Source organism: Ciconia boyciana, chromosome 2, assembly GCF_034638445.1.
Source record: "Ciconia boyciana chromosome 2, ASM3463844v1, whole genome shotgun sequence".
Taxonomy (NCBI): domain Eukaryota; kingdom Metazoa; phylum Chordata; class Aves; order Ciconiiformes; family Ciconiidae; genus Ciconia; species Ciconia boyciana.
In genome coordinates, this window is record NC_132935.1 from 38,907,513 (window position 1) to 38,923,494 (window position 15,982).

The following is a 15,982-nucleotide window of genomic DNA, read 5'->3' on the forward strand; positions in this document are numbered from 1 at the left end:
TGACGGCCCTCAGAAAAAACTTCCAGGCAGTATGCAAAACCCCACCCACCTTAAAATGACTCATTTCCATCTTAAAAATGACTCATTTGCCCAAGATCACTTTTGCAAACACTTATTTACTGGCAGGTTCTTGTCAATAGCAAAGCCGAGAGAAAAAGAAGCAAAGACCCAGATGCATCCCACATAACTAGGCACTGAACTAAGGCATCCAAATTGGGACTGTAGCCCCCGTGAGCTCCCCACATAGTCAATGGTAAATTGAAAGCCCTTCCAGAGTGTGATTCAGCCTCAGGAGGATTTGAGTTGCCCATTGGGGGTGTCTCTCTCTCTCCCCATTAGCCTGTGCAGGAGCACACAGGTGACAACTCCTAAATTAGACTCCTCGGGCGGTGGTTTCTTGATGTGGGGACTCAGGCGGCAAGATGTTCCCACCTGCCTCACCCTCTGCTCACTCCTGTCCCTGTGGCACAAAGTGTGGAAGCTTCAGCAGAGGCAGTGCAACTGCCTGGGGCTGAGACCAGAGATTTGAGCCAGATTTAACAGCCAGAAAACTTTAATTTACAGAGCTTTTCTTCCTCCAGACCAGGTCACTGCCTGGATTCACAGCACAGCTCCACAGCTGCTTGCACTGGGGGCTGTGTGGCATGTTGCGGCAGTGGGATGAGGGGCTGCAGAAGGGGAGCCCTTAGGCTGGCATTGCCACCCTGTGCTCCATGGGTGCATGACGGCAGCCTGGCTCCTGACACACAGCGGATCCAGGCCTGCACCGAGATGTTTGTGGCAAAGGAGAAACCTCCACAGGTCATCATGGGCATAGTGGTGGTAAAGGAACGCCAGTGACGATCCTGAAAGAGGCATCAAGGCTGATATATGGAACGTGTATGTAAAGCCAGCACAGCTTTGTGGCTACCAGCTATCTATAAGTTAACTTGAAAGTACAGCCAGGCTTTAGCATTATAGTTATACAGTCTACCCTTTACTGTTTGTTACATTCGTAAGAAAACATGCTGCTGAGGAAGAAAGCAAGCACAAACATCAGGATATTGCCAAACTTTGACGATGAAGCTATGTAAATAACACTCAGTTATGTATGCATGTCTCAGGCAATATTAGTGGGGGTCGACTGGAGCATCTTTGAAGGTAATAAGACTATTTACAAGCCTAATATTAATATAGGCATGTATCAAGAGTGAACAAGGTGGTTTAAAATGAAAAGAAGGACTCTGACCTTTTATTTTAAAATGTTTTCCTTCCAATGGACACTCAAAACTGTTCTAAATGCCGTAACCCCTAAAATAAGTTTTCCCATAATAACCCCTAAAATAAAAGAAGTTATCTGACTGTTTATCATTTATGCCACAATGGAGAATAAATCATCACAATGCACAGAATGAAAAAAGACAGAATAAAAGTGTATAGAGGGAAAAAATACTTGAATTTATTCATGATACCTTAAATGTTTCAAGATTTCTTGTGCTTATATTATCGTAGTTGGTAAATCAAGAATCAGTTTATTGATGTGATCAATAACCTGTCTTCATGGAAGAGGGAGAATTGCTTTTTGCTAAAACAGTTAAACGAACAATGCCTATGCCTGCCCGTGGAGAAGGAGTTAAAGTTCCCATTACCCATGTAAGTATGTTCCCAGTTTAATATGCCTGCTAAGAAGTCTGGCACTCCAAAAAAAAGTAATTTTCACTTTGCATTTCTCCTTTCCTTTGAGGTTTCCTTACTTCGACTGATATACCTCCTCACAATTGTCAGATTTTCTGAGTATGAGTGTTATAGGAAAGAGGATTTACCAGGAATATTCATAGTTGAAGAGGAAAATAACAAGCGAAAGCTGTGGTTCCTACTGTCTTCTACCAGAATGGAGGAAACTAGGGGTCCAGAGGTCATCTGCAGATGATGTCTTGGACTCAAACAGTACTATGATGGCCAATATAAAAATCTGAAACTGACCCAGCATTTGGGCATGAGCTAAAAAGAGATGAGGAATAGTGAGCTCAGCTTGCAAAAAACACTTGGTGGCCTGTTTGTGCTGTGGAGGTGGCAAGATCTTGGGTTGGGGGAGGGATAGAGAGACCACCTGTGACAATCCTCAAATGAGCCTGTATGCATATTTTGAACTTTTTGCACAGAATTCTTAAAAACCAGGAAGCAGTGATTACTTTTGCTGGGATATTCAGCATATCTTGTCTCACCTCTGGGATACAGCTTCCTTGAAACAATTCACACATTCCTCCGTTAGCTGTTGGGGACTTACTAGCTTCTCTCTCTACTCTCGAGTGCTCTCCTTATGAGTTAAAGCCACAGCGGTTATTTCTGTTCCTGATTTTCTAACCACAAAGGCTTTTACACTTCATAAAACCTTCATTAACGATTGGTAAGCAGAAGAGGAAATAAAAGCTGAAAAAGCAGCAAACAGTGAAGAAAACCTTGTTTAGCAAGACTGTTAAAGGAGTCAATATTGCTGCTCTCTCAGCTCTAAGGCAATGCTTCCTGGCATCTGAACTGTGACAAAGAGGCCGAAGGAGACTGTGGACAGCAAAGAAAAGAGGGAATGATCCAGCAGGAGAAGACAGTGGCTGTGGCGGGGAGTCCAGCCTGCAGCAGGAGTCAGGTACAGCAGCTGCCGGCAGGCAGCCTCCAGCCTGCTTCTGAGGGTGCAACTGCGCCTTTCGCATTCATTGGTTTCATTCTCTGTTGGCGTTTGAGCAGCTTCCCTCTCACCCTGATTCAGAGGACACACTGTGGCTTCTCAGACCCGCAAATTGCCCACATGACTTCCCAGTTTGAAAGAGGACTGCAGGGCAGTGAAGCACTGGCCTGATACATGCTCAACACAGGAATGAATCCATGTTCCACGGTCCTCAGATCAAAGCTGTCATAGTGTGATTGCCTCACACAGTACAGATAATTTTCCTATGTATTCCAGCAGAGTCCTTGCTTTCCTGTGCTTCTGTTGCTGGAAATAGGTGGGGACAGCATGGATTTTGCACATTTGCAATTCTGTTGGTTTGTTACATTTCTGTAATGTTTCAATATTTGCTGAAACACTGGAATCTGACATATGCAAACATCAGAGGACACCAGTGACATAAGAGAACACATGAACACAACTCCCTTATGACTAGAACAGCCCATGACGTGTTTTTCCTTGAGCAATATGCCAGTTTTTGATGTATCATTCTCTTCCTTTCGTAGTCTTCCTTCACTCCACCCTTCTCACCTTTTCTTCCACTTCCTTTCTCTCACCCCCTCACCAGGGCACATATATGACACCATAATCACAGTGTTATGTATTATTATTGCTTACTTACGCTGTGTGCTGTATATAGCAAAGAACACAGCTAAATTTGTACTGTAATAACTTATTAACTGGTTGTCACATAAGTGGGACTTCTCGGTTTTGAATAATGAGTCATTTTTATTTAGTCATTACTGGAAAGAAATTCAAAATTAACCTGGAGCACTAGGTTCAAATTTAATTAATGTCTGAAAGTGTTACAAAACATGCACTCTATTTAACTATTTACCAAGTTAAAAAGAAAAAGAAAACATTCTATATTAGCGCTATTCTAAGCTGATGTTACATTCTGCCACTGTCGCTTTTCCAGATAATGTTGTTTAATTAAGCTTTTTGTAGCGGTTTACATTCAGATCCTACTGTTTGTTAAGCCTGTAGAGAGACCATGTTTTTCAGGGGGTTCCTTGTGTATATAATTGTCTGTGTGCATTGTAACATTTGATTTCCAACAGAAAATAACAGCTTACCTTTGCCCACCAGCTTGACAGCATGAAGTAGGTGTTAACATTTTCCTCACCAAACTGTTCTGCCACATAGAGCCCTAATGATCCGTACTTGTCATATATGTTTCGCTTGGACAGATCAGTCAGTGTTGCATGAGCATTGTTGATCTCTTTAAATTTTTCTGCAGCCTCTGGATTGTCCGGGTTCTTGTCAGGATGATATTTCAGAGCCAGTTTTCTTAAACATGGTAAAAAAAAAAACCAAACATAAGGAAAATAAATCATCTGTATGTGTGCATGTATACAGACACTTACAAAACATTACAAAATATTTTAGCAGAGATATAATCATTCTGAACAGTGTGTTCAGCCTTCTTTTTTCCAGCTCTGTTGTACTCAGTGGAAGAAAAGTGACACAAAGTGACTGAACGTGGAAGTTTTGGTAGAAGAGGTGTTCCTATTACACTGAGCATGAACTTTGTGTATTGATACCTAGTCAGCTACCATGTTAAAGGAGACAGTGATATATGCTGAAAGCACAGATTGCAGCATGATAACAAATCACACGCATTTGTTGCATTATGATTGCCAACTTATTTGCATAATTTAGCAGGTTTCAACAAAGATAAAGATTTTTTAAAGGTTGTTTAAAAACATGATGATCACACTGCTTATCCCATCAACATTATCTTCTTTATAGCAAAGCAAATTCCATGTTTTATTGCTTATCAATAGTAGCTATATTAAAATTTTGTAAACAGTGTCTGTGTTTGCAGAAGCCCAGACAGTGGTGATGGAAAACACAGTTAGGAGTTGCAATAGAAAGGAAGCATCTTTCTGAAGCACAAGGTGGAAAAGCATAGTGAGTTAGCCCCAGTTTCAAGTGCCTGTCTTTGGGCCTAATTCCCCACTGTCACACTTCTGAGACAGTCCTTAAAGCAGTGGCAGCTGATTGTCAACTGTTTTGGGCTGTTTATGCCGGTGGGAAGCCTTTGCTGGGGCAGGGCTCAGTACTGTCTTTTTCCCCTGACTGGCCACAGCGCTACAGCATCCGAGGACAGGTACAGCTTGGAAGGAACACTATGGGACTGTCGGCTCACAGACAGTGCTGGGGAAGCGCAGCTTGGAGAAGAAAGGGGTTGCTTCCAACCATTTTGGAGCACTGGCAGTGTGAGTTCACACGTACCTGCAAAACAAGCATAGACAGCAGTGTATCTTTTAAAAAATCTCCACTCCCTTTGAAGAACTGGCAAGATTTTTCCAGGGCATTTATTTAATGACTAGTGCTGACCTCTAGTGGCATCAAAAGTGATTTAGTAGCGTTTTAAATTCCGTGATCCTCACCTCAGTCAAGCTATGTTGCATTTTGTAAATATTCTCTCCGAGTGTTTCAGGAGCTAGCCATGACTGATACGCAAAAAAATATTATTTGTGGTGTGAAGGCAGTGTGCCCACATTTCTTCTAACAAATTTATCTCAGAGTAGGGTCTTGCTTGACTTTCCACTGAAGTCCCAGTACAGGTCATTCCCCCAGTAAAATGTAACTGCTTTGCTCCTGATGACAGTTCCTGCCTTGGAGACATTCTGCCAATATCAACACGGATATGAGCCTGGGAACAGCCTCTGTCAACCATCTCTTCAGTTCTCTATGCTGAACCCAATTCATCTTCTCATAGATAACAAGTAACTCCTTAAAGATGTCTCTAATAGCATGAAGGGGTTCATGTTCAGTCATATTTAATGTACTGTGCCTGTGGTACCTTAAACAAAAATTTTCAGTCATATATAACATCTGGTACCTTAAACGTAATAGAAGATTAAATAGGAGAACTGGAAAAACAAGCTAAGTCTTGCATGACTAATGAAATTATGTGCCATCCAAGTATTTAAGTCGCTTATGCAATTTATCCCTTTCCTTAGCTGAAAGCAAACCCCAGCAATTAGAATTAAAAAAATTCTACTTAGGGAGAGGTATTACTTTCAAAACCCATGCGTGGTTGCAGGCATTGGACAATCAGTCTCCAGCCTTTCTTTCTTTTCCCACAAACCCAAAGATATCTTCTGCCCTCTCCATATCCCCAACAATATCATGAAAAATAAGAATTTGAACAAAATGTAGTTTCGAAAAGGTGAAAAACATTGATTGCACACTCACTTTACTTAGTATTGCTTTAGAAGACTAACAGAATTGCTTTCAACATAGCACAGTTAACAAAAGATATGTTCTTCTTTTGATTTGGGGAAAACTGTCCTCACTAAAAAAAGTATATTAACAAAGCAATTCCCTGCACATGAAGATGACATATACTAATTGGAGATGATTTAGTAATGGGAAAGAGATCTATATACTAGTAGTGCAATTCATATGAGTGAGAAAAAGGACTCAGTTAGGTCCAATCCAAGAAAAAATAGAAGAATATATGACATAAGTATCAGGTATATAGAAGCTTTCCTGTGGGTCCCTGGAAAAGTGACGTTCCTAGTTGTGTCATAATTGTGGTCCAATATGAGCAGAGAAAAAGGAAGAAGCCAAAAAACAGAGAGTGAAATGAACACAGGAGTTTGTAGGCTACTTCCCATACAAAACACATGAATTTCAGTCCATTCAAATTTTTCTCATGATGAATGGCCTTCTTCACCACCTTGGGACCACTGACCACTGCAGCCCCTCACAACAGCAAACAATGTGAAGAGTTTGGAGATAAACAACAAGAAGAGAAACAGCCATCCCACAAGATGGATGGGGCACTTATAGAAATGAAGTCAGAGAAATATGCTCAGCACCTCTGTCAGTGGGAGGCTTAGGATGAGAGGTGAGATCAGCCTATATTGTGCTGCAGGGGTGGGTCTGATGAGGATACAACTGGGTGGAGGGAGCAACATTTTGAAGGCAGGAAAGTATATTGTCTAGGGTGAGATGTGGCTGTGGTACAGAGTATCGAAGGGTGTAAGATACACCCTGCCATTCCTTTGCACAGCACAGGTGGTAGAGCGGAGGACTGTAGGCTCCCTTGCACGGCCATCCTTAGGTCGCTGGTTCAACTCCGGCTTGAAGGAGCGCCCTTTTGACTCTGGCCCAGACAGACCCTGCGGCACCTTTGTCTCTTAAGCAGGAAAGTTCACGCTGAGGAGGCACTTGTGAGGTCAGAACGGAGCGTCTGAGGCCAAAAAGGCTGCTCGGGCCCAACTGGGAGGGCTGCACAAGCTTCAGTCGCAGTCGTGCGGTGGACAGGCAGCTTCCACGGCCCTGCTCGAGCCGGTGGGAGTTCAGGCAGGCTGCTTGAGTCCAAGGGTCACGGCCAGGCTCAGCATCAATGAGGAACGTGGGCAGGCACAGGCAGAGCTGCAGGCCAGATGCAGTGGTTCTCAGGAAGGTCTCAGGAAGGGCAAGAGGCTCAGCTTCAAAGCATCTCCCGTGCCAAGGAGGGCCGGGCCCCTGCTCAGGCTTCTCGTAGCATTTTCATGCAAGGCCACCATTTGCACACGCTCCAAGTTGTTTCTGAGCTCCGACAGCCAAATGCGCGTGGTGGTGGGGCTGCACTCAGGCTCCCAAGTGACTTGACCCCGAGTTCTGGTTTTGTCAGAGGGGCACCTCCAGCAGGGAAGTGAGTGGGTGAGTGGGTGGGGGTGTGAGAGCCAGGCCGATGGGAGGCCCAGGCTTTGGGTGCAGGGCAGCCTGGGTCAGGGGTGGGTGCCTGGGAGGGGAGGGGACCTCAGGCAGAGGCCGTGGGTTGGGGAATTAGCTCAAGTGGTAGAGCGCTCGCTTAGCATGCGAGAGGCAGCGGGATCGATGCCCGCATTCTCCACTGCTTTTCGCTCCCCTTGCCTGGACACAAGGCCCTTTGCCTGGGGCCCGTGTCCTCTGGGGGCCGTGGGAGCTCGCAGTGCACCCAGACAGCAAAGGGTAGGACAACGTCCTGGGGTAGTTACAAGAGCAGCGTGGGCAGTTTAACAGGGGACCTTCTTTTCTCCCTCTTTGCTTGACAGACGTCAAATGTCATCTCAAGTCCTGTGTCCAGCTCTGAGCTCCCCTGTACAGGAGAGACATCAATGAAGTGGAGGCAATTCAGTGGAGGGCCACCAAGAAGCTCAGGGAACGGAGGGATTTCTGTGTGAGGATGGGCTGAGGACACTGAGCATGTTCAGCCTGGAGAAAGCGAAGTTCAGAGGCCTTACGCAGGACCTTCCAGCACTTAGGAGGCGGTTAGCGAGCAGAGGAAATGCTGTCCTTTTGTCTGGTGCTTGAGCAGAGGGCAAAAGACGGCACAGTGACATTGGGTCAAGATGAGTGCAGGTGGATATGGGTAAGCTTTTTTTGGCCCTGAGGAGAGTCCAGCTGTAGAAGATGACGTCCAAGGAGCCTGTGGAGTTCTCCTGTTTGGGGGTCCGCATGATTTGATGGGCGAAAGGGCTGAGCAAGGTGGTGTGATGTTGGAGCTGAGGCTGTTTGAAGCATGATGTGGGAGTAGAGGCGTCATTCTGCGCTTGGCGTGGAGAAGTGTTGGATGAGCGTGTGATGGGCGAGGCAAGGGGCAGGGCCCCATGATTCCTTCGATAGCTCAGCTGGTAGAGCGGAGGACTGTAGGCTCCCTTGCACGGCCATCCTTAGGTCGCTGGTTCAACTCCGGCTCGAAGGAGTGCCCTTTTGGCTCTGGCCCAGACACTGCGGCACCTCTGCCTTTTGGCCCTGCCCGGGTGGCTGCCCGTCAAGGGCTGCCCAGCCTTGAACTCTTGCCTGAGGTGGGGAAGACGACCAGCCCAGGCAGTTTCAGGTGAACCCTGGGCAGGGGATGGTGGTCCTGAGCAGCGAGGTTGTCAGGGGTCACCCCCGGCGGGAAAGTGAGTGGGTGAGTGGGTGGGGGTGTGAGAGCGAGGCTGTTGGGAGGCCCAGGCTTTGGGTGCAGGGCATCCTGGGTCAGGGGTGGGTGCCTGGGAGGGGAGGGGACCTCAGGCAGAGGCCGTGGGCTGGGGAATTAGCTCAAGTGGTAGAGCGCTCGCTTAGCATGCGAGAGGCAGCAGGATCGATGCCTGCATTCTCCAATGCTTTTCACTCCCCTTGCCTGGACACAGGGCCCTCTGCCTGGGGCCCTCTGTCCTCTGGGGGCTGTGGGGAGCTCGCGGTGCACCTGGGCCGCACAGAAAAGGACAGCATCCAGGGCTGCACCAAGGGCAGCCCGGGCCCTGGATCGAGGAAGGGATTTTACTCAGCACTTTTACTCAGCACTTGACTGATGGCATCGAGAATAACACGGCCAGCTTCGGGCCTCTGCGTAGAAGACAGACATTGACCAAGAGCGGTGACCTGGGAACAAGGCCACCGTGACGGTTGGGAGCAGGCGCATTTGCCCCGTGAGGAGATGCCAGTGAACGTGGGCTTGTCCAGAGCCTGCAGAAGAGAGGGCTTTGGGGGAGCTAAACAGCAGCTTTCAAATGCCTGTCAGGAGATTATTGATTCAACAGGTATAGGCCTTTTACTGCGGTGATTGCGAGAGGCGTGAGAAACAACGGCCCGCAACTGAAGCAGGGCGGGTTCAATTTGTTCTCCCCTCACGCCAGGCAGGCAGGAGAAGAAGGGTGCCCCGGCGTGCTCTGCAGTCTCCATGCTTGGAGGCTGGCACGAGCCGACTGGATGAAGCTTTGAGCAAGCTGCTGTGATCCCCAAGCTCAGGCTGCTTGGAGGAGGTTTGAGTAGAGATGTCCTGAGGTCTCATGCGAGCTGATTTCTTTGATTGCTCTGTCGTGGAGGCAGAGCTGGGATGGGGCCCTGCCAGTCCATCAGCAGCTCTGCTGGTGGAGCAGAGGACTGCAGGCTCCCTTGCATGGCTACCCTTACGTCTCGTCCGGGCCCTGAGAGCCCTAATAGGCCTGACTGGCCCTGACCAGCCTCGTGTGGGGCCTCCACCTCCACCCATGGGTCCAGGAGCTGTATTTGCGTTCAGCCCTGCCTGGGCCTCCGCTCTCCTTCCGAGCTATACCCTAGGAGTCCTGGTCTCTAGCTCAGCCGTGGCCATGGCCACGGCCACGGAGATGTCCAGCCGCAGCGACCCTTGATACAGACGCTGACGCGCAGACAGATCTTCTGTCTTGACCTCATCCCTGGCTTGTCAGTCTGGACCTGCCTGGCACTCGCTGGACGTGATCGTCACCCTGCCCTATGCAGTGACCTCCTGGCATGCCGTTGTCCCTTCCTCACCATGACGCTTGTACGTTCTGCTCTGGACGCTCGCTTGGAGCGAGCCACCACGGCTGGGTCTGCCCTGGTCAGGTGGTGCGGGCCTGAGAGGTTGTGGGCAATGCGGGTGTAAGGCAAGCCTGTGTTTCTTCCTGCTGGGGAGAGTCATGCGGGTATGCGGGAGTGGTGTGAGAGCAGAAAGGTTGGATGAGTGTGTGATGGAGGCGCGAGGTGTCAGTGCTATCCCATGATTCCTTCGATAGCTCAGCTGGTAGAGCGGAGGACTGTAGGCTCCCTTGCACGGCCATCCTTAGGTCGCTGGTTCAACTCCGGCTCGAAGGAGCGCCCTTTTGACTCTGGCCCAGACAGACCCTGCGGCACCTTTGTCTCTTAAGCAGGAAAGTTCACGCTGAGGAGGCACTTGTGAGGTCAGAACGGAGCGTCTGAGGCCAAAAAGGCTGCTCGGGCCCAACTGGGAGGGCTGCACAAGCTTCAGTCGCAGTCGTGCGGTGGACAGGCAGCTCCCACGGCCCTGCTCGAGCCGGTGGGAGTTCAGGCAGGCTGCTTGAGTCCAAGGGTCACGGCCAGGCTCAGCATCAATGAGGAACGTGGGCAGGCACAGGCAGAGCTGCAGGCCAGATGCAGTGGTTCTCAGGAAGGTCTCAGGAAGGGCAAGAGGCTCAGCTTCAAAGCATCTCCCGTGCCAAGGAGGGCCGGGCCCCTGCTCAGGCTTCTCGTAGCATTTTCATGCAAGGCCACCATTTGCACACGCTCCAAGTTGTTTCTGAGCTCCGACAGCCAAATGCGCGTGGTGGTGGGGCTGCACTCAGGCTCCCAAGTGACTTGACCCCGAGTTCTGGTTTTGTCAGAGGGGCACCTCCAGCAGGGAAGTGAGTGGGTGAGTGGGTGGGGGTGTGAGAGCCAGGCCGATGGGAGGCCCAGGCTTTGGGTGCAGGGCAGCCTGGGTCAGGGGTGGGTGCCTGGGAGGGAGGGGACCCCAGGCGGGGGCCGGGGGTGGGGGAATTAGCTCAAGTGGTAGAGCGCTCGCTTAGCATGCGAGAGGCAGCGGGATCGATGCCCGCATTCTCCACTGCTTTTCGCTCCCCTTGCCTGGACACAAGGCCCTTTGCCTGGGGCCCGTGTCCTCTGGGGGCCGTGGGAGCTCGCAGTGCACCCAGACAGCAAAGGGTAGGACAACGTCCTGGGGTAGTTACAAGAGCAGCGTGGGCAGTTTAACAGGGGACCTTCTTTTCTCCCTCTTTGCTTGACAGACGTCAAATGTCATCTCAAGTCCTGTGTCCAGCTCTGAGCTCCCCTGTACAGGAGAGACATCAATGAAGTGGAGGCAATTCAGTGGAGGGCCACCAAGAAGCTCAGGGAACGGAGGGATTTCTGTGTGAGGATGGGCTGAGGACACTGAGCATGTTCAGCCTGGAGAAAGCGAAGTTCAGAGGCCTTACGCAGGACCTTCCAGCACTTAGGAGGCGGTTAGCGAGCAGAGGAAATGCTGTCCTTTTGTCTGGTGCTTGAGCAGAGGGCAAAAGACGGCACAGTGACATTGGGTCAAGATGAGTGCAGGTGGATATGGGTAAGCTTTTTTTGGCCCTGAGGAGAGTCCAGCTGTAGAAGATGACGTCCAAGGAGCCTGTGGAGTTCTCCTGTTTGGGGGTCCGCATGATTTGATGGGCGAAAGGGCTGAGCAAGGTGGTGTGATGTTGGAGCTGAGGCTGTTTGAAGCATGATGTGGGAGTAGAGGCGTCATTCTGCGCTTGGCGTGGAGAAGTGTTGGATGAGCGTGTGATGGGCGAGGCAAGGGGCAGGGCCCCATGATTCCTTCGATAGCTCAGCTGGTAGAGCGGAGGACTGTAGGCTCCCTTGCACGGCCATCCTTAGGTCGCTGGTTCAACTCCGGCTCGAAGGAGTGCCCTTTTGGCTCTGGCCCAGACACTGCGGCACCTCTGCCTTTTGGCCCTGCCCGGGTGGCTGCCCGTCAAGGGCTGCCCAGCCTTGAACTCTTGCCTGAGGTGGGGAAGACGACCAGCCCAGGCAGTTTCAGGTGAACCCTGGGCAGGGGATGGTGGTCCTGAGCAGCGAGGTTGTCAGGGGTCACCCCCGGCGGGAAAGTGAGTGGGTGAGTGGGTGGGGGTGTGAGAGCGAGGCTGTTGGGAGGCCCAGGCTTTGGGTGCAGGGCATCCTGGGTCAGGGGTGGGTGCCTGGGAGGGGAGGGGACCTCAGGCAGAGGCCGTGGGCTGGGGAATTAGCTCAAGTGGTAGAGCGCTCGCTTAGCATGCGAGAGGCAGCAGGATCGATGCCTGCATTCTCCAATGCTTTTCACTCCCCTTGCCTGGACACAGGGCCCTCTGCCTGGGGCCCTCTGTCCTCTGGGGGCTGTGGGGAGCTCGCGGTGCACCTGGGCCGCACAGAAAAGGACAGCATCCAGGGCTGCACCAAGGGCAGCCCGGGCCCTGGATCGAGGGAAGGGATTTTACTCAGCACTTTTACTCAGCACTTGACTGATGGCATCGAGAATAACACGGCCAGCTTCGGGCCTCTGCGTAGAAGACAGACATTGACCAAGAGCGGTGACCTGGGAACAAGGCCACCGTGACGGTTGGGAGCAGGCGCATTTGCCCCGTGAGGAGATGCCAGTGAACGTGGGCTTGTCCAGAGCCTGCAGAAGAGAGGGCTTTGGGGAGCTAAACAGCAGCTTTCAAATGCCTGTCAGGAGATTATTGATTCAACAGGTATAGGCCTTTTACTGCGGTGATTGCGAGAGGCGTGAGAAACAACGGCCCGCAACTGAAGCAGGGCGGGTTCAATTTGTTCTCCCCTCACGCCAGGCAGGCAGGAGAAGAAGGGTGCCCGGCGTGCTCTGCAGTCTCCATGCTTGGAGGCTGGCACGAGCCGACTGGATGAAGCTTTGAGCAAGCTGCTGTGATCCCCAAGCTCAGGCTGCTTGGAGGAGGTTTGAGTAGAGATGTCCTGAGGTCTCATGCGAGCTGATTTCTTTGATTGCTCTGTCGTGGAGGCAGAGCTGGGATGGGGCCCTGCCAGTCCATCAGCAGCTCTGCTGGTGGAGCAGAGGACTGCAGGCTCCCTTGCATGGCTACCCTTACGTCTCGTCCGGGCCCTGAGAGCCCTAATAGGCCTGACTGGCCCTGACCAGCCTCGTGTGGGGCCTCCACCTCCACCCATGGGTCCAGGAGCTGTATTTGCGTTCAGCCCTGCCTGGGCCTCCGCTCTCCTTCCGAGCTATACCCTAGGAGTCCTGGTCTCTAGCTCAGCCGTGGCCATGGCCACGGCCACGGAGATGTCCAGCCGCAGCGACCCTTGATACAGACGCTGACGCGCAGACAGATCTTCTGTCTTGACCTCATCCCTGGCTTGTCAGTCTGGACCTGCCTGGCACTCGCTGGACGTGATCGTCACCCTGCCCTATGCAGTGACCTCCTGGCATGCCGTTGTCCCTTCCTCACCATGACGCTTGTACGTTCTGCTCTGGACGCTCGCTTGGAGCGAGCCACCACGGCTGGGTCTGCCCTGGTCAGGTGGTGCGGGCCTGAGAGGTTGTGGGCAATGCGGGTGTAAGGCAAGCCTGTGTTTCTTCCTGCTGGGGAGAGTCATGCGGGTATGCGGGAGTGGTGTGAGAGCAGAAAGGTTGGATGAGTGTGTGATGGAGGCGCGAGGTGTCAGTGCTATCCCATGATTCCTTCGATAGCTCAGCTGGTAGAGCGGAGGACTGTAGGCTCCCTTGCACGGCCATCCTTAGGTCGCTGGTTCAACTCCGGCTCGAAGGAGCGCCCTTTGACTCTGGCCCAGACAGACCCTGCGGCACCTTTGTCTCTTAAGCAGGAAAGTTCACGCTGAGGAGGCACTTGTGAGGTCAGAACGGAGCGTCTGAGGCCAAAAAGGCTGCTCGGGCCCAACTGGGAGGGCTGCACAAGCTTCAGTCGCAGTCGTGCGGTGGACAGGCAGCTCCCACGGCCCTGCTCGAGCCGGTGGGAGTTCAGGCAGGCTGCTTGAGTCCAAGGGTCACGGCCAGGCTCAGCATCAATGAGGAACGTGGGCAGGCACAGGCAGAGCTGCAGGCCAGATGCAGTGGTTCTCAGGAAGGTCTCAGGAAGGGCAAGAGGCTCAGCTTCAAAGCATCTCCCGTGCCAAGGAGGGCCGGGCCCCTGCTCAGGCTTCTCGTAGCATTTTCATGCAAGGCCACCATTTGCACACGCTCCAAGTTGTTTCTGAGCTCCGACAGCCAAATGCGCGTGGTGGTGGGGCTGCACTCAGGCTCCCAAGTGACTTGACCCCGAGTTCTGGTTTTGTCAGAGGGGCACCTCCAGCAGGGAAGTGAGTGGGTGAGTGGGTGGGGGTGTGAGAGCGAGGCCGATGGGAGGCCCAGGCTTTGGGTGCAGGGCAGCCTGGGTCAGGGGTGGGTGCCTGGGAGGGAGGGGACCTCAGGCAGAGGCCGTGGGTTGGGGAATTAGCTCAAGTGGTAGAGCGCTCGCTTAGCATGCGAGAGGCAGCGGGATCGATGCCCGCATTCTCCACTGCTTTTCGCTCCCCTTGCCTGGACACAAGGCCCTTTGCCTGGGGCCCGTGTCCTCTGGGGGCCGTGGGAGCTCGCAGTGCACCCAGACAGCAAAGGGTAGGACAACGTCCTGGGGTAGTTACAAGAGCAGCGTGGGCAGTTTAACAGGGGACCTTCTTTTCTCCCTCTTTGCTTGACAGACGTCAAATGTCATCTCAAGTCCTGTGTCCAGCTCTGAGCTCCCTGTACAGGAGAGACATCAATGAAGTGGAGGCAATTCAGTGGAGGGCCACCAAGAAGCTCAGGGAACGGAGGGATTTCTGTGTGAGGATGGGCTGAGGACACTGAGCATGTTCAGCCTGGAGAAAGCGAAGTTCAGAGGCCTTACGCAGGACCTTCCAGCACTTAGGAGGCGGTTAGCGAGCAGAGGAAATGCTGTCCTTTTGTCTGGTGCTTGAGCAGAGGGCAAAAGACGGCACAGTGACATTGGGTCAAGATGAGTGCAGGTGGATATGGGTAAGCTTTTTTTGGCCCTGAGGAGAGTCCAGCTGTAGAAGATGACGTCCAAGGAGCCTGTGGAGTTCTCCTGTTTGGGGGTCCGCATGATTTGATGGGCGAAAGGGCTGAGCAAGGTGGTGTGATGTTGGAGCTGAGGCTGTTTGAAGCATGATGTGGGAGTAGAGGCGTCATTCTGTGCTTGGCGTGGAGAAGTGTTGGATGAGCGTGTGATGGGCGAGGCAAGGGGCAGGGCCCCATGATTCCTTCGATAGCTCAGCTGGTAGAGCGGAGGACTGTAGGCTCCCTTGCACGGCCATCCTTAGGTCGCTGGTTCAACTCCGGCTCGAAGGAGTGCCCTTTTGGCTCTGGCCCAGACACTGCGGCACCTCTGCCTTTTGGCCCTGCCCGGGTGGCTGCCCGTCAAGGGCTGCCCAGCCTTGAACTCTTGCCTGAGGTGGGGAAGACGACCAGCCCAGGCAGTTTCAGGTGAACCCTGGGCAGGGGATGGTGGTCCTGAGCAGCGAGGTTGTCAGGGGTCACCCCCGGCGGGAAAGTGAGTGGGTGAGTGGGTGGGGGTGTGAGAGCGAGGCTGTTGGGAGGCCCAGGCTTTGGGTGCAGGGCATCCTGGGTCAGGGGTGGGTGCCTGGGAGGGGGGGACCTCAGGCAGAGGCCGTGGGCTGGGGAATTAGCTCAAGTGGTAGAGCGCTCGCTTAGCATGCGAGAGGCAGCAGGATCGATGCCTGCATTCTCCAATGCTTTTCACTCCCCTTGCCTGGACACAGGGCCCTCTGCCTGGGGCCCTCTGTCCTCTGGGGGCTGTGGGGAGCTCGCGGTGCACCTGGGCCGCACAGAAAAGGACAGCATCCAGGGCTGCACCAAGGGCAGCCCGGGCCCTGGATCGAGGGAAGGGATTTTACTCAGCACTTTTACTCAGCACTTGACTGATGGCATCGAGAATAACACGGCCAGCTTCGGGCCTCTGCGTAGAAGACAGACATTGACCAAGAGCGGTGACCTGGGAACAAGGCCACCGT

The 15,982-nt window shown here is 52.3% G+C and overlaps 1 protein-coding gene and 3 non-coding genes across 4 annotated transcripts in view; 3 read left to right on the forward strand and 1 right to left on the reverse strand.

Moving 5' to 3' along the window:
* DNAJC5B (DnaJ heat shock protein family (Hsp40) member C5 beta) overlaps positions 1-15,982 on the reverse strand; it is a 69,843-nt gene that overhangs the window by 6,143 nt on the left and 47,718 nt on the right. Inside the window, exon 3 of the mRNA XM_072851252.1 lies at positions 3,778-3,991. Coding sequence (XP_072707353.1) covers positions 3,778-3,991 — 214 coding nt within the window. The remainder of the gene's footprint in view (positions 1-3,777; positions 3,992-15,982) is intronic.
* Positions 7,487-7,559, forward strand: TRNAA-AGC (transfer RNA alanine (anticodon AGC)). The gene has a single exon. It is a non-coding gene; the product is annotated as a tRNA-Ala (tRNA).
* TRNAA-AGC (transfer RNA alanine (anticodon AGC)) lies at positions 10,943-11,015 on the forward strand. Its single transcript has one exon. It is a non-coding gene; the product is annotated as a tRNA-Ala (tRNA).
* TRNAA-AGC (transfer RNA alanine (anticodon AGC)) lies at positions 14,397-14,469 on the forward strand. The gene has a single exon. It is a non-coding gene; the product is annotated as a tRNA-Ala (tRNA).